The sequence below is a fragment of the Squalius cephalus genome, assembly GCF_949319135.1.
Source record: "Squalius cephalus genome assembly, chromosome: 22".
Classification (NCBI taxonomy): domain Eukaryota; kingdom Metazoa; phylum Chordata; class Actinopteri; order Cypriniformes; family Leuciscidae; genus Squalius; species Squalius cephalus.
Genome location: NC_137143.1, coordinates 14691484 through 14718227, shown reverse-complemented (window position 1 = coordinate 14718227; position 26744 = coordinate 14691484). Strand labels below are relative to the sequence as shown.

The window sequence follows — 26744 nt, the reverse complement described above, 5'->3', positions numbered from 1 at the left end:
TGTCTAAAATGTCACAATATGTACGATTTTTGGATTAAAATATCCAAAAACCACTACAACTATGTTATATATTTTGTTGACTTGTGTACATACATTTTTCCACATTTTTCCAACAATGTTTAAATCCAGAGAAATCAGCTATTTTAACCAGTGTAATGGCCCATGTCGTCACATCGCCTTTCAATGACGTCATATCTGCGTTACTCCCGATTTCCAGTTTTACTTCTGTAGAAACCATTGAAACACTAAAGACGCTTTAATATATTATGCATTTTATAAGACTTGTCAGCAAATATTTGGATAGTTTTATCGACAGACAGCTAATCATTGTTATATAGCTCAACATGGTTACTCTTATTGTTTGGATCTCTTGTTTTCTTGATTTACCGCGAGTAACATGTTTGTACCATGCCTCAGAGACAACACTATTTTGTTGCTAACATAGCAAAATCAGAAAGAGCTTTATTTGTAGCAACTGTAATACAGCATTTTCTCCACCATACAATATATTTAAAAATTAACTGCATGCCATTTAGCAACATAAATCATCCAGCTCTATTAATATGATAATATCGATCTAGCTTACTGCAGTCAAGTCAAGTCAAGTCATCTTCATTTATATAGTGCTTTTAACAATGTAGATTGTCTCAAAGCAGCTTTACAGAGATAAATGTATAATTTAACGTAAGATTGTTTTGGCTTTATAGCGGTTCTTTAATAAAGTTATTTTCCAGCTAAAGTTAGTTTTGATTGATTCGCTTCCGTCGCAACGATCATTTGTTATTAAATTAGGGCCGCCAAGACGACACCATTCTCTCTACACAGACTTTAAACGCGATCCTGTAAGAAACGCTGATGGCGTTCAGATGCGCATTAAGAACGGGTTCAATAGTTATGTGCGTTTGAATATATGTGTGCAGGTTTGGAATTCCCTACAAACCAAGCCTAAACAAATTACTGGTGTTTCCTTATAGTTTTGATTCAGAATTTTATTTTATTTTATCAATTCGGGGTAGATACGCAAATTGAGTTTTCCCGACGACGCTTTATCTGTAGAGTGGTAAAGGGATCCTCCATAGGGAGAGACTAGTTGGCACTTCAGCACTGCGTTGACATCGGGTCCAGGCGAAGGTCCTTCGTCAGATCTGGAAACGGCCTGGATCCGGCAGGCTGCGGCAAAACCTTGGGATAAACAAAGACACTAAAATTAGCGTAGATGCCATTCTTCTCATGATGTAACAAGTACATCAGGATTTATGGGAAGTGTTCCGGGTTCCAGCTGACCTAATCTATGCAGCCTAATATTGAATTATAGAAGTCTATAATGTATTATGTGAATGCTAGGTCAAAGAGATGTGTCTTTAATCTAGATTTGAACTGACAGAGTGTGTCTGCTTCCCGGACAATGTTAGGAAGACTGTTCCAAAGTTTTGGTGCTAAATAGGAAAATGATCTACCGCCAGCAGTCGATTTTGATATTCTAGGTATTATCAACTGGCCGGAATTTTGAGATCGCAATAGACGTGAAGGAGTATAATGCGTTAAGAGCTCGCTCAAGTACTGCGGAGCTAAACCATTTAGTGCTTTGTAAGTAATCAGCAATATTTTAAAATTGATGCGATGTTTAATAGGGAGCCAGTGCAGTTTTGACAGAACTGGGCTAATATGGTCATACTTCCTGGTTCTGGTAATAACTCGAGCTGCTGCGTTTTGAACCAGCTGTAGTTTGTTTATTAAGCGTGCAGGGCAACCACCCAGTACAGTGTGCCTGCAGTGTGCAGCAAGTGTCTCATATCAGCCAGTCTCATCAGTCTCATATCAGCCACAAAGAGAACGCGCAGAGTAACGTTATAACAAAACTTTCAACACACTCAGACGTATTTTTAGTATGATTATTTTGACAAAGTAAAACAGCGCTGCGTTACCCCACAATTTTAATTCGTCAGATAATGTGACCTGTATGAGTAGTAATTCAGCTTGCAGCTGTTTTATTAGAATTAAATAAAATAATGTGAATTTAAGTATTCAAATGTAACTGTAACAAAGTAAAATTTCAGGGAAGCAGGCGAACTTTAAACGTAACATTAACAGCAACTTTAATCATAAAATATGCATAAACAACAAAGCGAACAGAGTGGCAGCGGCCAACTGCGGCATATAAGCATAATAAAAACAGCAGTGTAAAATGTCTCAGGCTCTCGGAACCGACCTGCTTCATACAACATTCCTGGTTTGCCTTTGTTATTGTTTTGAAAAAGTGAGCTCTAGGGATGAAACTTATATACTGTGTCTTTAAGTGTTGGTCCAGCACATTTGATCTCATTTAAGCACTAATTTAATCTATAAAAGTTGATAAAGAAATAAGATCAAATGTGGTTTTAGCCGACAAGAGACACATTATCTCATATAGAGATAAAAATTAATAAAAAATTATAATAAAGTGATTTTTTTAAGAGAATTACGATAGCAATTTAAACTTCAATATGATAGTCGTTGAAAACTGCATATTACAACTGCTTGTATAACAAATATAAAAGAACACATCTAACAATGAAACCAAGAAAATAACAACACAGTTCTCTTCATATTCAGATTTTGTCTGTACTTAAAACTTAAATCAGATGTCTTATTTTTTGTCTGTTTTATGGTAGAATCATGTTTTATGGTAGAATCATGTTTTAAGTCAACTTAAATATTTTATTATGATAATTTAAATCTTTATTTATTGATTGATTGTTTATTTAATTTAATTTGTGATGTTTTGTATTCTTTTCTTCGAAAAAAAGAGGACTCTGATAGTTTAATCTGTTAATCCATGCACCTTTTTTAGTCCTCACACATGTGTGCACACTTCACACACACTTCACACACATGCTCTCCCTGCTGGTTGGGGTCTCACTGTTTGATGAACATATTTGTTCTCAGCTCATTTTCTCTCACATATGATGTTAGCACTCATTATCACACATGCTCTGGTCTGAGAGCAATGGTATGAGTTTCAGCAAAATATTTAATCCCTCAGAAAACCTTTTTCAGCCAACCTTAAACACCAAAAGGAAACTAATGCTTTAAAACTTACGAAGAACAGTGCAATCGCTGAGTGCTACAGAAAATGCCAGAGGAATTTGGTCGTTTGTGTTTGCATGCATTTTGTTTAACAATACACCAGCGCAAAATCATGTTAGTGCTTTGGATGTGTATTAACTCAGTATTTCTCTTAATATCAGATATTTCTTTATTCACAGGAAAGGAGGAAAAGACAGACAGAAATTGAGAATAAGAAAAGACAACTAGAGGATGACCGACGACAGCTTCAGCACCTCAAGGTAAGACACTGACATCTGAGGCCAAAATATTTGTCATGACATGTCATATATATTTATATAAAACCGTCATTTAAAATAAAAATTTTCAATGGTTATGTAACCTGGTTTCCTGAGAAGGGAATGAGACGCTGCGTCATGGCGATGATGCTATGGGAACGCTTCTGCGTGACCAGTGTCTGAAGTACGTGTGAAAACACAGCAATCTTGATTGGCTGACGTAAGGACAGGTGACATAGTGTAGCGCGTCAGCAAGACCGTAAAAGGGCCCTTATGCCACAGGCTCCTCAGTGTGGCAGCATCTCGTTCCCTTCTCAAGGAACAGGGTTACATATGTAACTCGACGCTGCGTTATGGAGTTGACGCTATGGGAAAGTTAACACCAATGCCAACACACTGAGGGAAAATGTCTGCCCATCAAGGTTGTGACACAGACATTTGTTGAGCAGAAAGACTGGACCAATCCAGAAGGACATGTGATGGGATTGAATCCATGTCCAGGCTGTTAAATCTTATGAATGCAGGGATTAAAGTTTCTGTTAATTGCAGCAAGTCTTCAACGGATTTCCGTCAATTGCAGGGTTCCTGTCTGTCCTTATGTCTTAAATTCACTTTTCATAATTTTAAGGCCGTAAATATGCTTATATTACTCAAATAGTGTAATAAATGTCTTATATATGTGAATAGGTCTTAAATTAAGGAAAGATGAGGTGTATTCACCCTGCTGAGGGGGATGTGATCAAAGCCTGGAGTGGAGCGAAAGCACGTTCCTCTCTGCACTCTAAGCATTCTTTAATCACTCCGGGTTTTCCGTTCCCGCTCACGGAAAAACTGCTCCGTGTTCACTCCATTTTAAAAGTTATTCTAATATATTGATTTTTTTATATCATGAACGTCTGAATTTATAATACTATATGTAACATTTATAATACTATATGTAACGGTTTGGAAAGTATTCTACACATTTAAAAAATATAATTACACAAAAATGTCCAAATGTAGTGAACGTGCCTGTAGAGAGAAATGCACATTTTATACGGATTACATAAGAGAGTAGTCTGTTTCTATTCATTTTGATTTGTTTTGCTTAAAAGTAGACATTTCAAGCTCTCTCTCTCTCTCTCTCTCTCTCTCTCTCTCTCTCTCTCTCTCTCTCTCTCTCTCTCTCTCTCTCTCTCTCTCTCTCTCTCTCTCTCTCTCTCTCTCTCTCTCTCTCTCTCTCTCTCTCTCTCTCTCTCTCTCTCTCTCTCTCTCTCTCTCTCTCTCTCTCTCTCTTTCTTTCTTATTGGCTCCCTGTTATTAAATACTTTTTGCAACCTCCTTTTGCCAAGATAACAGATCTGAGTTTTCTTCTAATTCCTGATGAGTTTGGAGAATAACTGACAAGAGATCAGAGACCATTCCTCCATACAGAATCTCTCCAGATCCTTCAGATTCACAAGTTCATGTTGGTGCTTCTTCTGTTCAGTTCACCCCACTCATTTTCTATAGGGTTCAGTTTAGGGGACTGGGACGGTCATGGCAGAAGCTTCATTTTGTGCTCAGTTACCCATTTTTGTGTTGATTTTGATGTTTGTTTTGGACCGTTGTCCTGATGAAAGATCCAAACCACGGCCCATTATAAGATTTCTAGCAGAGGCAGACAGGTTTTGATATTTTATCTGTTGGTATTTGCTAGAATCCATAATACTATGGATCTGAACAAGATGTCCAGGACCTCCAGCAAGAAAATAGGCCCACAACATATAAGATCCAGCAGTATATTTAACTGTAGGCATGGGGTACTTTTTATCCCTGTTTGCACCAAACACATCTGGTGGGTTTGCTGCCAAAAAGCCCTTTTTTCATGTTTCATCTGACCATAGAATTCGGTCCCTTTTGAAGATCCAGTCGTGTATGACAACTGAATATGCTGGTGTTTATTTTTGGAGGAGCGAGGAGGATTTTTCTTGAAACCCTCCCAAATAACATGTGGTTGTGTAAGGGTTGTTTGATAATTTTTTTTAGGCTTTCTGGCCCCCAAGGCTCAAGTAATCTCTGCAATTCTCCATCTGTGATCCTTGGAGAGTCTTTGGCCACTTTCCTCCTCACTATGAATTAAGACAATATAGACACATGTCCTCTTCCTGCCAGATTCATAACATCTTTAGTTGATTGGAACTTCTTAATTATTGCCCTGATGTTCAAAATGGGGATTTTCAATTCTTTAGCTATTTTCTTACATCCACTTTCTATTTTGTGATGCTCAACAATCTTTTGATGCACATCAGAACTATATACTTTGGTTTTACTCATTGTGATGGATGATTAAAGAAATTTGGCCTTTGTGTATTCGTCATATTTAAACTCCTGTGAAACAAGAAGTCTTAGCTTATCAATTTCATGTATTGGTCACCCTGGTGTGCTAAATAAAGGTAAATAGTAATGGGAATATACTTCAGAGATATTTTACTCTTATTTATTTCATAATGTGATTTCCTCCCCACTTTCAATTCTTTTACTTCAATGAAAGGTTAGATTTTTGCGAATTGTTTTAATAAAAGATCAAAAGGATAAAAAATGCAGATTTATTTTTTTACATCGATTTTTGATCATATTTACCAGGAGTGCCATTAATTCTGACCACCACTGTATATATAATTTCATGCCTGTGAAGTAAGCCTATACGCTGAGTTTCCAGTTCACGTGCAATGCAATATCGCGCCGGCGCCTCCATGTCCTGATTATATTGTCTGCTATATTTGCTATATTTAAATCTAGGCAATTGGTTGATGAAACATCAATTAAAATTAAGACACAATTTATATAGAATGAAATTCACTTTAAAGAAAGGCTTTATACAAAACAAAACTTAATGAAGTGGTCAAAATCATGTCTGACCCACTCCATATGTCTCCCGATATATTGCGCATCTAATGATCCTATCTTACTCATGCCCAGGGCCGTACCCACCATTGAGGTCCCCGAGGTCAGGACCTCGGTAATTTTTCTAAGTGCATACAATGAAGGTTGTGAAATAATTGCCTAATGTTAACTCTGTTTGGTGCTGCAATGATATTGCATATCGCTATGATAACCGACTTCATCTGAGCTGCTTTAGGACCCGTTCACATTTGCGCCCTCACGTTCATTATTTTAAATGTAGATGCGTGAAAAGTGCACCGAAATAGAGAGCAACCCGTCGCAACGCTCGCTTGTTTTCCCAGGCAAGGTGAAAAAAATCAAATCAAAGTAGGCTTTAGGGCTTTATGTTCACAGAAGGTGCGAGCCAAGCGCGAATTCCAGCGCGACGCTTCACGACACACTTTCAGTTAACAGTCATATAGTGCGAGTCTGGCCTTCGAGATGTAAGTATAGCTAAATCAAACAACTGTTTACGATAAAAGTATTAAACGAGTAACAGAAACAATCAGTTTGCAAAGACTGTATCAATCAAAGCTCAGCTTTGGGAAGATAAGATATACAGGTAAAGATTAGGAGACTGCAAGAAGAAAGAGAGAATGTGATGGAGATGAGAGAGGAAGAGCAGGTATTGCATACTGTGCCCATGAGATTAACATTATTACAATGTATTCCTATTTAACACGTATAAATGTTCTTTGCTAATTACAGTGGAGAATATAAGATCAATTTAACAACATAAGCACCTATTAATTATAATGCCATAATAGTAGTATTGTATAAATATTAATATTTGTATAAATGGTCCTTGAATATGTTATTTCACCAGTATCAGCATTGGGAGTGTTTGCACAACTTGCATCATTAAGCCAGTAGGTGGCGACAAGTAACTGTCTTCATGTGTGAACAATTGAACCATTAGATGAACAGATTAGTCCAAAAACAAGTTGCTGAAACCAATCTTTGATGCTCATATAAATAGCTCATTCGCCTCTGGACACAGAAGTATTGCATTGGCATTTGACTGAAATGTAACATCTATGCAAAATAATCCTTGAATCATTTCTAATTTAAGGTCATTCCTGTTTCGAATATGTGATTGTGTTTTGTCAACAATAAGCATAAATATTCTGCATTTCCATTTTGTAGTGTGGATCAATCATTGCAGCATTTAAACTGATTCTCATGTTTAAGAATCTGTTATCTCCTTGACAAATAATTTATGCCACTGCTACTGTTATCCTTTTTTTTTTTTTACTACCTTCAAACTACTTAAAATGCACATGTGTAGATGAGGAAAATAAACATTTTCTCGGAGGGGCATGCCCACGAACCCCCATAGCAGGATCACTATAGCAAGGACCTCAGTATTCATAAAATCCTGCATACGGCCCTGCTCATGCTGTTCACTTTTCATATAATCAACATAGATAAAATAAAAAAAATAACATTATGTTATTTATTTATAATGGCTAGGTTAAAAACAGATATTATATTATGTATAGTTTGTGATATTAGCTCACTTTTCGGCAAAAGCTCTGTTGGCTTTTATTATTTGAGAAATAAAAACTTGTGTTAAAGTGATGCAAATGGTTAATTATTTGTATGACTACATTGCAAAGAGTCAAGTCTTATAAAAGCATTAGATTGAAAACACTGAAATTTCATAAAGTGTGTAAAGAATGGAAGCGCAGTTCAAAATGGCCTTTCTTTAAAGGGTAACTAAACCCTAAAAAAACTTTTTTTAGTTAATGATCTGTAAGACTGGGGCTTTATTAGTGCTGTTCATTGATTCGAGTAAATTTTTTGACATTTGGGTATAAAGTGTTTTAATTCTACAATAGATGGTGTCAAAACGCCTGAGTGCTGCCCTCTGTGGCTACTGCAGTTGAGTTTTCCTATTGGAAGTTGTGTTGCCCTGTGACGTAAGAGGGCACCAGCTCACCACGCCCTTGGCAGCCCCTGGTATAAAAGCATCTTGTTCCGTCAAAACCACTATAGCGAGTCAGGAGTTGGAATTGCGAGTATTGAAAATGATCAGGATAGCGTATATTAGCATCTAGTTAGCATAGCATTTATATAGTTATTTAGATTATTTTGTGTAGCCTTGGTAGTTAATTAGCAGTTAGTGTAGTATTGTTAGAAGCATAGTTAGTTAGTAGAATAGTATTGCATCAGTTAGGATAGCTTCAAATTAGCGTAGATTTTTAGCATTAGCTTTATCTGTATTTAGTACAGTGGTTAGGATGGGACGTAGTAGTGTTGCTGGTTGTAACAGCACTGCTCGCGCTGTAAAGTGACGCAGTGCCAAACGCTGCTCCTCCAGCATGGACTCCTAATAGGAGTATTATAAAGAAAAATAAAGAAAATAAACAGGGTATGCTTTCTGCCTCTCCGTCTCCTTGAACTTTTTTCTGGAGCACGTTTCTAAACTTAAACAAAACTCAGTGAATACTAGTCACACAGGCATAAGCAATATATCTTTATAAACATTTGAGTCTCTGCTATTAAATTATCTAATTCAAAACGAAAAAAAATATTCTCTGTTTATGTAATCTGTATGAAAAGATAGAGATGTCAGTCGTTCTCATGGCAACTCATCTGCTAATGTCTACATGCCTACAGAGAGCGCGCGCTATTGAAATGGGTCTCAGGTGCACCCAGTATTGAGTATTTCATTTGTGAAGGTAAAGCATGTACTCACTATACTCCTAATTACAAGAAGAAGAAAAAACTGCTCTAGTGTTGTCACGATACTAGAATTTCTAACTTCGATACGATACCTTAAAAAATATCGATATTCGATACCATTTTCGATACCACAGAGAAAAAAACTGCCACAATATTAAGGGGGTATTTTTTTTATTTAAAGCTGAATATAACAAGTCTAGAACATGACAATGAGGAATATTGAGTTCTATCTGTAAATATTTTTTCATTGGACCAGAGCTAACATGAGCCGTTGTATTTTTATTACCTACTGTTATCAAAGATTAAAATATACTGTAACAAATGCATTGTTTATCGGTCATAAATGCTGGTTAATACATTAACGTTATTTGATGAACAGATTTAAACACAAACGTGCGTGCATCACGCACAAAAACAATGCTCACTGGATCGACATGACCTAAGTCAAGTCACCTTTATTTATATAGTGCTTGACAAGATTGTGTCAAAGCACTTAACAGTATCAAATTGGAGGATAGAGTGTCAGTAATGTATAATAATAAGATTAAACATTCAATTTTCAGTTAAAGGCATTTCATTATTGAATTCAGAGATGTCATTGTCTAGCTCAGTTTAGTTTAATTATATCTGTGTAATCAAATTGATGATAATCGCTAATGAAGGCAAATTGCAGAATTAAATCATATTTTTTTGAATAAAGTTAAATAGGCACAAGTTAATTTACATTTGACCACAGTTAAAATATTTACTTCTAAGATTCCTCAGTCAGATTATATTAACTTTAAGAATTACAGTGAAAAAAAGAGACAACACACTCATAACAACAATACTAGGCCATCTTGGTTAATGTTTCAGAAAAGTTAAAATGAGAAGTTACAGGGGAGTTCAGAAAGAGGTGACCCATTGATGCTGAGTAGCATACAGGTACATGCTGCTAAATGGTCCTCCTGGATCTTGTTCGTTAAGTCTGTTTTCAGAATTAAAAAAAATGAGTGATGGGATATTGATAGCCAAACAATCTTTTGGGTGCCCGCAGCCCGCTTGCAGTGTGAAGCGCGTGTCCGCGCTATTCTCCAACATGCCTGCTCGCGGTGTGTTTTTAACGCGTGTCCGCGCTATTCTCTATAATGCCCGCTCGCGGTGTGTAGCGTGTGTCCGCGCTATTCTCCGACATGCCCGCTCGTGGTGTGTTTTTAACGCGTGTCCGCGCTATTCTTTATCAACCAAAGCCGGTCGCGAGGGCGCCGCACTCGCCATCTGTCCATACACTTCGCTTTTGCTATTTAACCAGAGCGAATGAGACGAGTGCGGTCACGTGTGGTGTTTGTCAACGCGCCTTTGGAGAGAAGTGAAAGTGACAGCTCGGCTAGTATGGGAGTATCGATACTTCGGGACATTAGTATTGGTACCGTTCAGATATTTCAGTATCGATATTTATCGAAATATCGATATTTTTGACAACACTAAACTGCTCTAAACTGTGTTTGTGACAGGCTGTGGAATGGGGTTTGGCCGAGGATAATTTTTCAGTTAAAAGATTTTTTTTTTTTTTTTGCTTTAACCCCTGTCAATGTGTGGCCGCAACACAAACATCTTGCAAGGATGCACCCTAGGATAGTGCCTTGGAAGATGCTACACCCCGGGTGGAATGAGGAAGCCAATGAGAAAGGTGAACTCTTAACTTAGCATTTTTTGCTGGCCATACTGTCTAAAACATACGATAAAACAAAAACGATATGCTACATCACCTGAACTCACGTCAACCAATCAAGATGGGCATTTTTTTCACATGTGCTTCAGACACCGGTCATGCAGAAGTGTTCCCATAGTGTCAATGCCATGATGCAGCGTTGAGTTCCATTCGAAAGGTAACCCACTATTTCACCCGTTAATCTGTAAAAAATAAAATAAAAGGGCAATTCAAAGGCCTACTACAGTATTCTAACCCATGCCTCTTTTATAGAAGCCCATTTTTCCCATAATTATGATTTTGTCATAATTTTCTAATTTTGTGTCATTTCGTCTTGTCATCATTTCGTGTTTTTTTTTTTTTTTGTCATAATGATATTTATCTCACCATTTCACATATTTATATCTTTATTATGACTTTTTATGTTATAATTATGATTAAACAAAGCATGCTGTTTTTCTATGTGCCAGAGAAATGTACTTCCACATTCTTTGATTTCCCTTCGATCCATTATTATTTATGCCAGGGGTCTTCAAACTTTTTCAGGTTATAAGGACCCCTTGGAGTAGGGATACCTGTTATAAGTGCTGCATTTTTAAGATTGCCTGATAATATTAGTGTTGACTGGACCACTGTGATTTGGTGCAGTCTGGGCCAAGAACACCCCGTCAGACACAGGAAGGAGAATCTGCCATGGGGGGTGATAAGGCATCCTGTTTGTGGGAAGAGGGAAATGCTTCACTCTGCTAAATATATGGTGTATTGTCTCTGTGGCCCTCAGGTCAGGTGTACATGATTGTGAACTGTTGGAGGTCTTTTCCCCCCCATTTCTGTTTATTCTGTAGTTTAGAATAGACATTTTAATGTGTTCGGATATGTTTGGAATATAGCATGCTATCATACTAAAACTACTTATTTTATGTCAGGGCTGTACAATGCCACATATATCCCATGTGCAATGAAAAAATCTGGCTGTGCTATGAATAAATTTACCACAGTAGCATGCATGGGAAAGTTTTGCATGTGTGTGAGACAGAGCTGTTTGTTTGTGTGAAGTGAGAGTTTGTTGTTTGTTGTATTTAATTGCAGCGTTTTGCTTCCACTCATCACAGGCAAACTTTTTTTGATTTTTGAGACGTCTTTGTGTTCATACCCAAGCGATTTTCACTGGCGATGTGCCAAGTGAATGTGCAAATTCCCTCCCTGACAGTAGATGGCGCTTATTGAAAAACAGAAATACCCCGGTACACAAGGTACGCCACCAAGTACTGTAACTTTAGCAGCTCCAGGCATGTGAACAAAAGCGGCAAACTCATTGGTTGGCCAGATTTTAACGCGGCACGTCAAACCAAAAAAAACGAACCCGAGGCGTTTTTTTTTTATTACGTTTTTACACCTGGCATTTTGCGCGTTGGTGTGCATACTCATATTGGCGCCCATACTCATATTGGCGCCCTTTGTTTAGTCACGAGGTGTTAAACATCGTCGATAAGCACGCACAATTATCGTCCCATGTGTGCACAAGGCTTTACACTTCAGATGTGTTTATAGTTGACATGCTCACTATTTTACTACTTTCTGAAACAATGGGGGATGATTGGACAAAAAAAAATCCTCTAAACAAACAAAGTAGTGGTGAGAAGTAGTTTGGCGGAACAATGTCAGATCATATTGTCAAATCAAATTTTTGTTTTTATGTCAAGCATTTTCTGGAAGAGTTAAAGATTACTTTAGAAGGATGTGGATACTTATATGTTTGATAAAAATTTATATATTTCATGTATTTTGTATTCTAAAGTTATAAAAGAAATTAACAGAATAAAGACAGTATACAGATTAATAAAAGTTATTAGGAATAAAGATATATTATGCAAATAAAGTATAATAGTGTAATATATAATAATTGTTAATAAACATTAAAAATTATTAACACAGTTAATACTATATGAAAATACCATATGCACAAGAAAAATAGGCTCTTTGTTAACCATAATGTTATGAGACTTCTATTCATATTTATTTCATATAGGCCTATTATTTTGGTCCATAAACTCAAAAACAACAACCTAAGATACATCGCTCAGCCCTAAAAAACAGGCTATTTATGTGATTGATAACATAATTAGTATACATACATAGCATGCATGATGAACTGCACTATGTATGGTTGTTTTCAGAAATGGTAAGGCTTTTATACTTATGTAAGCAATAAGGTACTCGAGGCTGTACTCCGCTTCGCGTCGTGCCTAACAACGCCCTTCCGCCGTGACTTATTCACGATACAGCACTAGCCTCGAGTACCTTATTGCTTGTATACCACACAATACAAATATTAAAGCCGAAAAATATGTATCTATGCTACTTTCATGAAGTAAAATCACTAAAAGCCTTCCTTCCACTGGAAAAAATTGTCCCTGACCATAAACAGCAACAGAAGTTACATACATTATTTCGCCATTAAATGGCGGCAAAAACTGTCTTTATGAGTGAGTCAGTCAGTAGTGAAGACTTTTACATTGAAAGGACTCAAACTTGTGAACACGGAAAAGCAAGAAGCAACTGACAAATGACTAGGGCACAGGGAAACCCCTTGACTGTTAAAAGGACAAGATATCACAGCAAACATTCAAACAGATTTTTTTTGTTATGAATATAGGACTGACCTGAAGGAAAATGCTATGTGTACTGCAAATGCAGGTACACTCGCTTACACAATCTCTCACAATACTCTACTCTAGCTTTAATGAACAATATAATGAGATCAAACATTTTTAAGTTGCTAAGAGTGGTTGCTAGGGGTGTTGTGTAGTGATGCATAGAACCGTTATCGTGTATAAAACACAGCTATTGACCAATCAGAATAAAGGATTGGAACTAACCGTTTTATAATATGCTATAACTGTGTGGCCTGTGCTACAACACTTTCAACATTTGTAGCACCAGTATGTTCAAAAAGAGTTAACGCACACCCTGAGTGTGCAGTATGCATGTTTTTTTTTTTTTTTTTTTTTTTTTTTCTGTTTACCCGGTTGACCTAATATTTAGTTCAATCATGAACTCTAGAGGGCACATGCTGATAGAATCTTTACATGCAATCTGAAAGCAATCACTTATTTACCACATGGCACAAGCTGATTGGCCTCTGCTGATCCTGCAGCCAATGAGATTCCTTGATCAACATTTAAATAGTCTGGTTCATTGTTCAGAGTTCCTCTGAAACCCTCCAGCTCCACCTGCCTAGATCTGCAACAGGATTTATGTATGTCTATTTATGCAGCAGCAGCATGTTGAATTAGAAAAGTTGTCGTGAACCTGAAGTTGAAATTATAGTACTGAAATTACTAAAAATGAAATAAAACTAAATAATAAAAAAATATAATGACAGAAGCAAATACCAAAATTTCCTAAAATTGAAAAAATAAAATGAAAAACTAATTAAAAAATGAATTAATACTATAATAGTATATACTAACACTGCAATTTTACTGTTTCACTGTACTGTTAACAATGTCAATAATGATTTTTGGCATTTACTTAACTCACTATTTCACCAAAATTGGTGCTCATGTGGCATAGGTACGAATCTGTACATTAATACCAAAATGTATCTTGTGTTAATCTATTTGAGACAGTCTGAGAAACATTATTGTAAAGTGGATGCTTTTTCGTTGCATGTAATGCTTTCTTCTGCCACAATGATGCCATGTTTTTGCATTATCTTGGAGGCTGCAGATACTAATATATATGATTAATTGTGATTTAACTTGAGTATTTATTCATCTTATGCTGTAATTAATTGGATCATCATTATTATTGACAGTCCTTCTTGTAAATATTGTGGAAGTTGAAACTAGCTGTGTTTTTTCTGTGTGTGTTTTGAGGCTTCACAACTTTAGAGCAGCTGTGGTTGAGAGACTTTGCTGTGCTGGCCAGAGATAAGATCCAAAAACTCTCCTCATTAGCAGTTTCTATGGAGCTTCCATTCAGAGTCAGCAAAATGCAAAGGGAGAGAAAGAGAGAGAGATGAATAGCCAGTGAATAATGGGCCGCAGGTCGCAAAAGTATGGAGGGGCCTCTGAGAGTCCTGAAAACACATGCTCTCTGATATATGAGCAGGCATTTGTCAATCTAAGATAGGGGCCAAAGGGTTCTGTCCAAATACAGAACAATTCAAACCAATTGAGGTAAGAAGCTATGCAGTTTTAGGCCTCTGGCCAAGTCCTGCTTAAAGCCTATGTGTCTGTATTGAAGTGTCATACTCATACTATGGTCTGTATTTTGGCTCCAGAGCTTCCCTGTTTTGATTGGCTCTTTGGTTTCTCCAGACTGATTAAAGGATGTACTGACAGGATGTTAATGATGCGGATTGGTTAGGTGTGATTTGATTAGTGGGATGGGTTAACACAGGTCACATGACACATGATAGAGAACGGTGAACTCTAATAGGCCAACAAATGTCTTTGTTTTAATCTGTTGCCTGAAAATCTGGATCCATTTACTTTTGAAAACAATGGCTCTGCCACTATAAGCACATAGGCGCTTGTGGGCTTTGTCCTTTATTTTTTATTGCATTGTGTCAGTGGAGAGGTGTGTGTGCGTGTGTGTGCGTGTGTGTGCGTGTGTGTGCGTGTGTGTGTGCACGTGTGTGTGCGTGCTTGCGTGTGTGTGTGTGTGTGTGGTCAGTACACTCTCCCACAGTGGTTCTCTGGGGAGTGGGAGGTGGCAGTTCAAGCTAAAATGAAAAAGGAGATGAAAGAAAACAAAGAAATGAAAGAAGTAAGGTAAAGAATAAAAGAGAAATAATGCTCACTGATGACCTACTCAAAATATGATTGAATTACTCCTTTAGTGATTTAGTGATAAAAAGACCAGTGCTATTCCTTGATCATATTCTGATGAGGTAATATTATGTAGCTGGATAAGAGGAAGAAGTTTAAATTATCTGGTTACAAATTATCTCTCCTTATTATAAGAAATATGATTATAGATCAACATATCTATAAACATGAATACTAATCTACAGCTCTATAGTTGTCATGGAATTACATTGTGTTATCGTTTCCAGCTATAATGCCAATGAGAAACTTTATTAATAAAATGTTTGTAAATTATTAAAACTTACTATTCAATTAATAAAACTATTATTCAATATATAACTAACTAATATATATATATATATATATATATATATATATATATATATATATATATATATATATATATATATATATATATACATATATATATATATATATATATATATATATATATATATATACATATATATATTAGTTATAATATTTACAAACATTTTATTAATAAAATTATTGCTCTTTGTAAAAACAAACAATGAATTAATTAATGGTTAAGAAATTATTTTTTTCTGTAAATAAAGCTGAACAATTTTATAGATCAGTAAAAAACTGCCAGGGCAAGAACAAATCTGAACTATTGGTCCAGAAATAGCTTAGAGAAGACAGAATGGTATTCATGAACTATTATGCATGGATCAAAATTATATAATGTAGAATTAGCACATAACGAATGTTATGACTTGACAGAAAGGAAGAAGACGGCCATCTTCAAAGGTTTGATCAGTAACAGCTGGGAGAGGCAGGAATGTCCGAGGCCTGCAGAGCATTTAGCAGTTAATGCCAAGAGCCCTTTAGGGGCTGGACAGCCACCAAATTATACAACTCACTTCCATAATGCTCAGTCTTATCTATGATTTTTCTTTTTTGACTGCCTGTCAGATATCCATATATTGCAATAAAAGAACTAATCAACATAAATGATGCTAGGACTGCAGTATACTAAAATCAGCAAAAAGGATTGGATTTGGATTTGCATGAGCTACTGTAAAAGGTTTGCATAGCAGCATTATTACCCCGCCCAGTCTATATTCCTGAAGTTTTGAAGGAACTGTACTTAGCTGAAGACTTTTTTTAATGGTTGCTGGAAATGGGCTGGGTACAGGACAGACTATACACGTGACATCTTATGCAGTTTGTGAATGGCAAACAAATTGGCATATAGTTTAATGCTTACCAATAAGCAACCATCAGGCTTTAAGAGTCAAGAAGAGGGTAAGATCAGTTTCAGAGAGTAAATCAGAGCAGTGCCTGGTTTGGTGCCAAGGCAGCTTGCCAGCTCAACACTCAGATTTTAGTGCCAATTAGCTGAATAATTCAGGCTCTGAGAGCAAGAGCTGTGGACTATTTGGTTAGTAAAGATCTCTTCTCTCATAGGAGACCTCCAAAGGCTGGAGACAACATAATTCAAACTCTTTTGGGTCATGTGTGTCACTATCATCATTGTTCAACTGATGGATGAAGCACTTTTATCTAGGGTTTTTTTTTTTTTTTTTGCCATGGAAATTTTCTATAATGTTCATCACTTTCCAAATCTAAGTCACTAAATCTTGCTTTTTTATTATTATTATTATTATTATTATTATTATTATTATTATATATATATATTTTTAATAAAACCAGTCAAGACCTGTATTGGGGGATATTGGTTAAAACGATTGTAACAACACCATCTTTACCCTAAATCTGTGTTTGCATTGGTAAAGAATATATACTATAACGATTCGATCAAAATGCAGTTAAACAACAGTAATATGTGAAATATTATTGCAATTTAAAGACTGTTTTCTATTTTAAAGTATTTTAAAATGTAGTTTATTCCTGTGATGGCAAAGCTTTTTGACAATTCAGCAGCCATTACTCTATTTCTTATTATTATCAATGTTGAAAATGTTGCTGCTTTCTGTTTTTGTGATCACTGTAACACACTATCTTTCAAAGGTTTGGGGTAAGTAATATTTTGTAAAGACATTTATAATATTACAAAACATTTATATTTTAAAAAAAATGCTGTTCTTTTGATTTTTATAGATTAAAATTGTATCATGGTTTCCACAAAAATATGAAGCAGCAAAAATGTTTTTAACATTGATAATAATAAGAACCATTATTAATCATTGAGCTCCAGTAATAATTTATTGATACCTGAGCACAACATATTAGAATGAAGGGTCATGTGACACTGATAAATGGAGTAATGACTGTTGACAATTCAGCTTTGAAATCACAGAAAATATTTATTTTAAATTGTAATATTGTTTTTACTGTATTTTTGATTAAATAAATGTTGCCTTGTTGAGCATTGGAGACTTTTTTCCCATAACATTAAAAATTGTATTGTTTGTAACGATGACCAGTAGTGTATTAGCAGCTGTGTTCAAAATGGAATACAAGCATACTTATTACTTATATACTGTATACTGCATACTATTTACAAAAAAATTAAAAACAGTATACAATGTGCAACATTGTTACATAGCTCTCTTGAAATTCTGATTGGTCAGTTGCAGCAATCAATGCTCAAATATTTTTTAATTAAATGCCATAACTGACCGCTCAAAAAAATAAAATAATATTTCGCATGTGAGTAAAAATGACATTTGGTGGAAACATTTGTATTAATTGAAAAAAATAAAATCAATGAATAAATAAAAATAGCAATGATAGCTTCTATATAATTTGTTACATTGTTTCAGAGAATGTTGCATTATGGGATACAGTGTTCCCTAGAGTATATTCTGTTGTATAGCCTATTGTACATTTTGACAAATGCACAAGGTCATTTGAATATTCCTTGCTTACAGAAAATGTGCATTTTCTTGTAGTCAAAGGCACTGAGGGAAAGATGGCTGCTAGACGGTGCGCCCTCTGCAGGACCGGAAGAAGACGAGACCACAAAACAGTTGCGGGAAGACGAGGCCAAAACCAGAGGTCTTGAGGAGACCATTCTTAGGTAAACCAGTCACACCAGTGCAATAAAGAGTTGCATTTAACTATAAAAGGAGACACTTTTTGTAAAAGGACTAGTAAATAGAAGTAGATGTCTGTCTCCTGCCTCTGTTTTTCAGTCCAGCTGCTGTTAGAGTCCCTAATGTGGGATCCATCAGCCTGGACTATGTAATATGGATCTAGTGGCCAAGATTTTTCTTATGTGATTTGTCTCAGTTTATTTCTAATGGTGAAAAAGTGGCATGGGTCAGAGCAGTGAGTCTGGATCTCCATTCCCTGATTAAATCTCTGCTCTGGCTGCAACGGCTCCTGGCACAGAACTGGTATGCCAACCAGTGAATCATGCCAGTAAACAGCCAATTCCAGTAAGGCCTGGTGTGGAAGACCCTCTCATAAAGGTGTGCCGTGAACAGATTTTAATTGCCACAGATCCTTTAACTTTGTGAAAGTGTTTTGTCCTGTAACCTAAAAATGTGTTAATACATGTGTACATAATTGTAAATAACAAAGAGAACAGATTTGAATTGGTGCAGCTATATAATAAGAAAGGATTAATTGACAATGGGCCGTTAAATTATTAGAAAAATAATGCACACCTTGTGTGTAGGACTACTTTCTTAAGCATTTAATCCCAAGCCTCGGTTGCTAATTCCAAAAAGTCATTTTAGAGCTTGTAACGGAGGCTTCAGCCACTGATAGTACTTTAATGCAGTTATTACAGAGAGAGAGAGAGAGAGAGAGAGATATTAAGCATGTGTGAATTACTAGAGTACTGTGCGTCTCTCAACAGTGTTCGTCAGCAGCATCTCTACTAATATTAGAACTCCAAGAACAGCGCCGGTATTACCTTGCTAGTGAGAAATGTCACATAGCTTTTAAGTTGCTAAACTATTTTATTGATAAAATCGTCAGAGTGGCACTGACAACATATTTACATTGTGTGTGCGTTTGAGTGGGGGAGCGGGAGAAAGAGAGGATGTGCTTTTCCATAATAAATACATAATACATAATAAAACATAATTTTGTGGCCAAAAACATGGAAATAATTTGTTGTTTATATAGTTCTTTAAAGGTTCTTTACATGCAGTAACAGTTCTATTTAGTACCGTATCGTCCTGAAGAACCCTTTAAATGCTGAAATGGTTCTTTGTGTTAGAGTTTAGGGTTCTTTATTCCCGCCTTTTTGTTTTTCAAATCAGTAACCGTCAAAGCCTCCTCATTGACTGTCAACATACTATCAACAGGTAAATGATTTCTTTCTTAAATTGTCAATTGTCAATTGTCAACAATCATAAAATTGTAACAATAATTTCCTAACAATCATGTATTTTTCTCTTTTAGTTTAACAGAACATGTAAGTGTGAGCAGCTCTGTTTAGTTAAGGATAATCATCTTCTCTTCTCCACAAAGTAACAGAGATATGGAATTTATGATCCATGTTTGAATTATTTTTTTTTTTGTATGACTTTATGCCTAAACATACCCAGTCACAAAAAAAACATTAAAGCTATACCATGACTTTATATCACTTTTTCCTTTTAACATGGTAAAGGCCTCATTCTGTCCATTTTTGCTAATATTGGCCTACATGAACATAATTGTTTTTACATAATCAAATGGAAGAGACACAATGTAACTCTAAACTCAATTGTTTATTTCAGATGCTGTCCCATACCATAACCTCATCATCTGAAGAGAGAAACTGTTTAGAATACACACATAATGAAGGATGTAAAGACACTGAAACTTGGTCTTCATTACATCTATATCATGTTCATTGTCAATTGTTATTTATTAATGTATTCAGCTAACAACTGTTATTAGAGCATTGTAATTTTTGCTACAATCTGCCATGTCAATAAAAAATAAAAGTACATGAACAAAAACATGCTGTTTTTTTTTTTAAATGTAAAACCCAAATAGAGGCAACAAGATATAAGACCAGGTAGATAGAGGGCTAAAAAAACAAAACAATATTAATAATTTCCATCCATCCATCCATCTTCTTCCGCTTATCCGGGGCCGGGTCGCGGGGGCAGCAGTCTAAGCAGGGATGCCCAGGCCTCCCTCTCCCTGGTGTGGGTTCTGCTATTGTTACAAGCCGAAGAACCCTAATTTGGTACTGTTTAGAGCCATTTTTTCATAAGAGTGTATTGTTTACTACCGGTATATACTATATTTATTTGTTTGGCTAGTGTCGTTGTGGGTTTTGGTTCTTTTGCTGTTGTAGGCTGTATGGACCTTTTAAAAATACCTGAAATCATTTGGCGAAGTGATATGGAACATGTAATTTAAGATCAGCCTGGAACTACTTTAGCCGTGCGTTTCCCTGAAAATAATTGCACACCTTAAAACGTGTGTCAACCAATCAGATTCAAGCATTGAACAGCGCTGTAGTATAAAATGAATATTATTAATTGTAGAAACAACTACGTTTTTCCTTACATAAAGATAAACCCATTCCCATTCCGAAACCTCATCTTGCAACGCAGAAGTAAGCTATTTTCTTTGAATGTGCAAGACTTTTGATTCTTTAGCTGCTACGTATAGGTAAATAACTAGAAGACTAGCAAAGTGCTGTAAAAAGTCAAACTATTTTGCACTACAAAGCAGTGTGTTTATAATTCTGATAATAAATACAAATAACGTGATGTAAAATAGCATAGTTTGAAATATCAAGCAGCATAACAGGCAATTTTTGTACAGGCTATTGAATGACACTGGAAGCCTTGCACATTTAAGTTAGAAATGCCCATGCCCGCTGTTACGTTAAAAATAAGATGGATTGGTTATGTAAAAATAATATACTTAAAAAACGTCTTTTTCCTCTGTCTCTCCCTCTATTGACCCCAGACTGGAAAGAGAGCTGGAAGAGCTAGAGACAGGTTTGTCTGCAACATCCACCAAAGAGAACCTGTCAGATGAAGTACAGGAAGTCAACACCATGACAGTAGAGAAAATGGTGAGTTCTGACCAGCAACTCTTTCTAACCCATAAACTGGGCAGCAGGGGATACCAAGGTTTCTATTGAAGCCTTACACACAATAGGGGGCCGTCTCATGTCTGGCTACACAAAGGCCATCTTGATTAAGGGCATCACTGCTTAAAGTGCAGAAATCTGTCTCACTCAAGCAGCATGCTCGAAACATTCACAGCTGACTGACTTTTGCACTCACTGGAAATGTTAGTGTTCTGCATTCAGAGGGAATTCCATAGCAACGGCAGAAACGCTGCTATAACACATTCTTTTCTCAGATTGGACTTTTCTGTTGTGGTCTATATCCTCTAAAGAACATCATATATGTCACTGTCCAGTGCATGTTGACCTTTAGTGCTTACAGTTTATGTGTTAATTTGAATACATTTCCAAAGAAGTCTTCAGATAAATGTGCTTTTTACATATGTTGGAATTACTGTTAAGAATTAAGAAATGACAACTTAGAGTTGTTCAAGGCCAAATGATCAGTTTCTATTGAAACCCTTAGAATGGCAAAAAAATAGATCCATGTCGTTGATGACAGCAAACATACTTATTTGCTAATCATCTCTACAATTTCTTGCAAAAAGGAAGCACATGAAATATGTATTGAGGTAGCTGACTGTCTTGAACTGTTGAGGCAGCTGCCATTTTTGTTCATATAAATGACAGAGAATAAGAGAAGTCAGAGCTTTCAAAACATTCTGACCTGAACTGAATGTTGTTGTTTTTTACCAGTTGGAGTGTGTATTAAACTATGAGTAGATGTTTAAAAGCTAACAATCCTTAAAACACTTTGACTAGTTATATACGTACAAATGACAGTATACATATCACATGGAAAACCTTTTTTTTTTTTTTCTGAAAGTAATGAAAATTCCCACATGTCTCATTATGTATTGTGTTAAATAGCATTCTGTGCTGGAAATGATGGTGGTTGAAATGTTAAACATTTTTAGTATTACATGACTGACTCTTTTGTCTTAATTTGGCTGCTTTTATAGCTAGCATTTTATGTGTATGCACAATTAAATATTATTTGACTAAATTACAGCTTTATTGGAAAATACCTTTAATAAGCTTACACGTTATACAGTGTTTAGCTTGTTTTTTCTTTTTCTTCACACATTACATATCTCATATTTCACCTCAAGCATGCTCTAGTGACATTGAGTCATTGGTAAACAAATAGACTAACTAAAAATGAGGTGGAAATGACACCTCAGCAAGTTAACGGGGCATTCATAATTTTCACACAATAAATATTTAAATGGTTTATTCTTATTTCACAGTTTTTAGATTACTATATTTTTAAACAAAGTAATTCATATTTTTAGGATAAATATTCACATTTTAAGATATTACACCGCAGACAGATGTATGTGTCTCTTATTCAGTAATCTAAATGGAATCTTTAGCAATCTAAATTTTTACATTTCTGGGGTTCTCAGAAGTAGAAGTCATCATCATAAACTTCCATAGTTATAAACAGGAGATGACAACTAATATCATTTCTGTATTCCCATTTGCTCCAATATCAAAAGGAAAAAAAATCTATAATAGCATTTCTTTGACTTTCCAAATGAGGGAAAAAATATCGAGAGATTGATTACAGCAGTCAGAACTTGAAAAAAGATGTCAAATGTGCCATTGTATTAGAAACACCAAGGTAATATAATGGCGCGTTTCCACCGAGCGGTACGGTACGGTACGGTACGGGTCGGTACCCTTTTATTTGCGTTTCCACTGCCAAAAGTTGAGAATGGTACCAAAAAGCCGAACCGTACCGTACCACTTTTTGGGTACCCTTCCGTTGGGGTACCTAGCACAGTGGTACGGTACTAAAAGGTGGAGCTAGACTCACTGCAGGACGTTGATTGGTTGACAGAGAATCGTCACTTGCGCGTGCTACGAGGGGAATGACAACATAAGAAGCGCCATTTTTTATATACAGTTTAATATAATACTACTGTTACTGTGTCACGAAATGTAATTTTAAGAGTTTTTCAGGCGAGAATGTAGTTGTTTAAAGCTCAAATCTGTGGTTTATTTATAAAGATGATTTGTTTTTCCCCGGTTGTGAGATCCATGCGATCAGCGGGCGCTCGGCGCTCATGTTTCCCGGCTGGGTGAGCCTTTCCTCGGCTAAGTTAGTTCTTCTGACGTTCGCCGATGACTCCGACGGTAGTGGTTAAACATGAGATATAATTCGTCTTGTGTAGACCTAACGGGCGATCTTTGGTCTCGTGAATATATAATTCGTTCCCTGTCAATCGTTTTGGCTGAGGGCTAAGTTTAGTTTCATAGGCTATTTGTATTTAATGTTAACTTTACTGTTAAAATGTTAGACTAGAGCGCAGCATTTGGACATTTGACTGAATTGTTTGCTTTATTTCTTATTGTATAGCTTCTTGTACCTTTTACTTAAACTTTTATATTGGCTATTATTGATAAAACTGAAATTTTACTAAAAGAAATTGGTTTCTTGTCATTTTCTTATTACAAGATTATCACTGATGTTTATTGCAACATTTGTACAAATGCATATATTGCCTGTAATATGTGTAATTTTTTTTATTATTTAAACGAAAAGAGGTAACGTTAGGGTTGTGTTTTAAATTTCGTTTTGTTATAGAATAACGTATAACGTGCAGTGAATAATCAATATGCGTTGCGCATGAACCACATTTGTGTCCCTATAATGTTTAATTTATTTAAATGAAAACGAAAAGAGGCAGAGTAGTGTTTTATAACATATTTCGTTTTATTGTTGCTTAAAATGAACATACAGAGTAACAGAGATAAGTAGTAGCAGATCGCGAGCTGAGTGACGCTTTTAAGAACGCGCTGTACCATTTGCATGTAGGAGTCGCACATGGCAAGTACAAACTTTGCGTACTTAATAATGAGAAAAGCCAAATGTCGGCGCTTGTCTTCTTGTGACAAACATGTCGAGGAGCAAGAACAAGATCTGCTGTCATCCATTGTAGTTTACTATGTTCTTCTTCGCGCGAAAATGACGTCGATCGAAACACCACGCCTATCAAGTAAGGGTACTGTTGGCAGTGGAAACGCTAGCCAGATCATGGTTAACAGACCCGAACCGTACCGTACTGTACCGTACCGTACTGTACTGCTCAGTGGAAACGAGCCATAAGGCAAAATTTAGTGCTATAAATATGTATTAATAAAAAAAAAAATATATATATATATATTAAAAACTTTACTAGATTTGCAATGTTGATAATTGGAAACGTGTCATCACCAACCAACTGTAAAAAAAAAAAGGGTTCATTGTCATCTGACATGAATTTATAAGTCACAAAGCTTGTGAAATTGGGCTTAAGAGGAAAGGCAAGCACAGGTACGAACCTGAATGTTTCTGGTTTAGACTCACTTAACACTGAAAAAGTACTCTTGTAATAAACAGAAAAGTCTATCATCACAATAGCAAAGTAATTTATTTGACAGATGACTGTATTTGGATATTTCATATTTAATACAAACATGTATCATTTGGATCAAACTAATTTTTCCCTCTTTTTGCAGGTTGTGACAGACTCTGTAAAAGGTGTAAAAGGTAACATCACCATCTCTGACACCAGAAACACCTCTAACATGCCTTTTCATGATCAACATTTGATCAGAATTCTTTCTCCACACTCTTTGAAATCTCAAAAACAGCTAATTATAAGTTACACAGCCAAAAGGCCAGTTTCTGGAGTTATCCTTGTCATGTATCCAATGGAGTAAAGGACATTGCAGTCAGTCTTGTGTCTACTCCTTCCCATCCTCCCTCTCTCCCTCCTGTTCCACACTCTCATTTCTTATACCTTTTTATCATTCTCTGTCCTTCTCTGTCCTCATTCATGACCCTAATTAGAGGTCAAAGTTCACGTCAGCCCTCGTCTGGAGAAATCCGGAGGTGTCTCTGACATGATGAGAGCAGGTGAGTGTTGGTCCAACCATAGCTTACGCAGAGATCACACTCTCTTCCTGCTGTTTTTACCCTTTACCTCTCTAATTCTGAGATAAATACCACATACTGATGGAAAGAGGCACAAAATAAGAGTTAAGGTTCTCTCTGGGCTCAAAATAGCACACTTTTAGACCTATTAGCCTATTAATGTCATTGCAGTAGATCAGTGGTTCTCAAACCGTTCAAACTGTGCCTTTGCCAAACTAGGGAAATGTCCTAAACACTTGCATATACACCCCAATAGTATATTTAGAATTTTCTTTTTCTACCCAATTCAAATGCACTAATATCTAATTAGAAACAGATTTAGAAATTTGGAGAAAAGTTTCTTTGTTAAAACCTTGTGTGTCTGTTTAGAATGCCTATTGGTTAATTTAGTTATGTTCAAAACCGATTGCTGAATCAGTGTTTTAGAGTCAGATACAGACCAAAAGCTGAAAGGTGCTGTTTTAGATCTCTTGATAAAAACTAAAGACCTGCCAGAAAAAAAAAAACTTTCAGGTCTAAATTCTGCTCTGAGTTTATTTACAGTTTTTTTTTTTTTTTTACTGAAATAGATGACTAGACCTCAAAACAGAAAGTTGATGGTTCCCCTCAGTCAAGTGATGGTTTCAAACTCACAAATATTGTCCTACTGTCAGTGTTGAAAAACGTACTAATATTGTGCTGATTTCATCTAATCTTGTCTTCTGATTCTCTGTTCTCTCCGTTGATGTGTGTTTGCATGTGTGTGTGTGTGTGTGTGTGTGTGTGTGTGTGTCTGTGAGCAGAATAAAATTTAATAGAAACAGCTTTTTTGGAAGTTACACTAATAAAGGATTAGGTCAACGTGGCTTTTATAATTTTTTTTCCATGATAGAATTACAAAAATAAACTAAACAAACAAAAATACAACAAATTATTAAATACTATATGTATCTGTTTTTTTAATATTTAAAATATTGAAAACAATATATGTAAAGAAATGTTTTAATATAATAAAAGTTTTTAAATATATATATTTAAAAGTATTTTTTATATAATTTAAATATTATATATTTTGTATAAAATATACAACAGGTAATGAATTTCTAAGTTCTGATTATATAAGTTTAATATAAACTCTACAAATGATTAAATATCATATATATATATATATATATATATATATATATATATATATTTATATTTATTTATATTTATTTATTTATTTATGTTTTTAAAGATTTCTTCAATACTCAACAATAGTATTGTGAAATGTTCTTTTAATGACTTATATAATTTATGTATTTTGTTTATAAAAAAGGAATTTCTAAGTTCTGATTATTCTATAAAAAAAATCTAATATCCAAGTAAGATTTGGATATAAATTTATCAAATTTAT

At 35.5% G+C, this 26744-nt stretch overlaps 1 protein-coding gene across 4 annotated transcripts in view; it reads left to right on the top strand.

Moving 5' to 3' along the window:
- Positions 1 to 26744, top strand: part of palm1a (paralemmin 1a) — a 56091-nt gene that overhangs the window by 23071 nt on the left and 6276 nt on the right. For 2 of the 4 annotated variants that reach the window (XM_079857667.1, XM_079857669.1), the window contains exons 3-7: positions 3246 to 3326; positions 18302 to 18429; positions 21279 to 21387; positions 24952 to 24982; positions 25286 to 25351. In XM_079857667.1, the coding sequence (XP_079713793.1) occupies positions 3246 to 3326; positions 18302 to 18429; positions 21279 to 21387; positions 24952 to 24982; positions 25286 to 25351 (415 nt within the window). The remainder of the gene's footprint in view (positions 1 to 3245; positions 3327 to 18301; positions 18430 to 21278; positions 21388 to 24951; positions 24983 to 25285; positions 25352 to 26744) is intronic. The other 2 variants (XM_079857668.1, XM_079857670.1) reach the window with 1 other exon arrangement.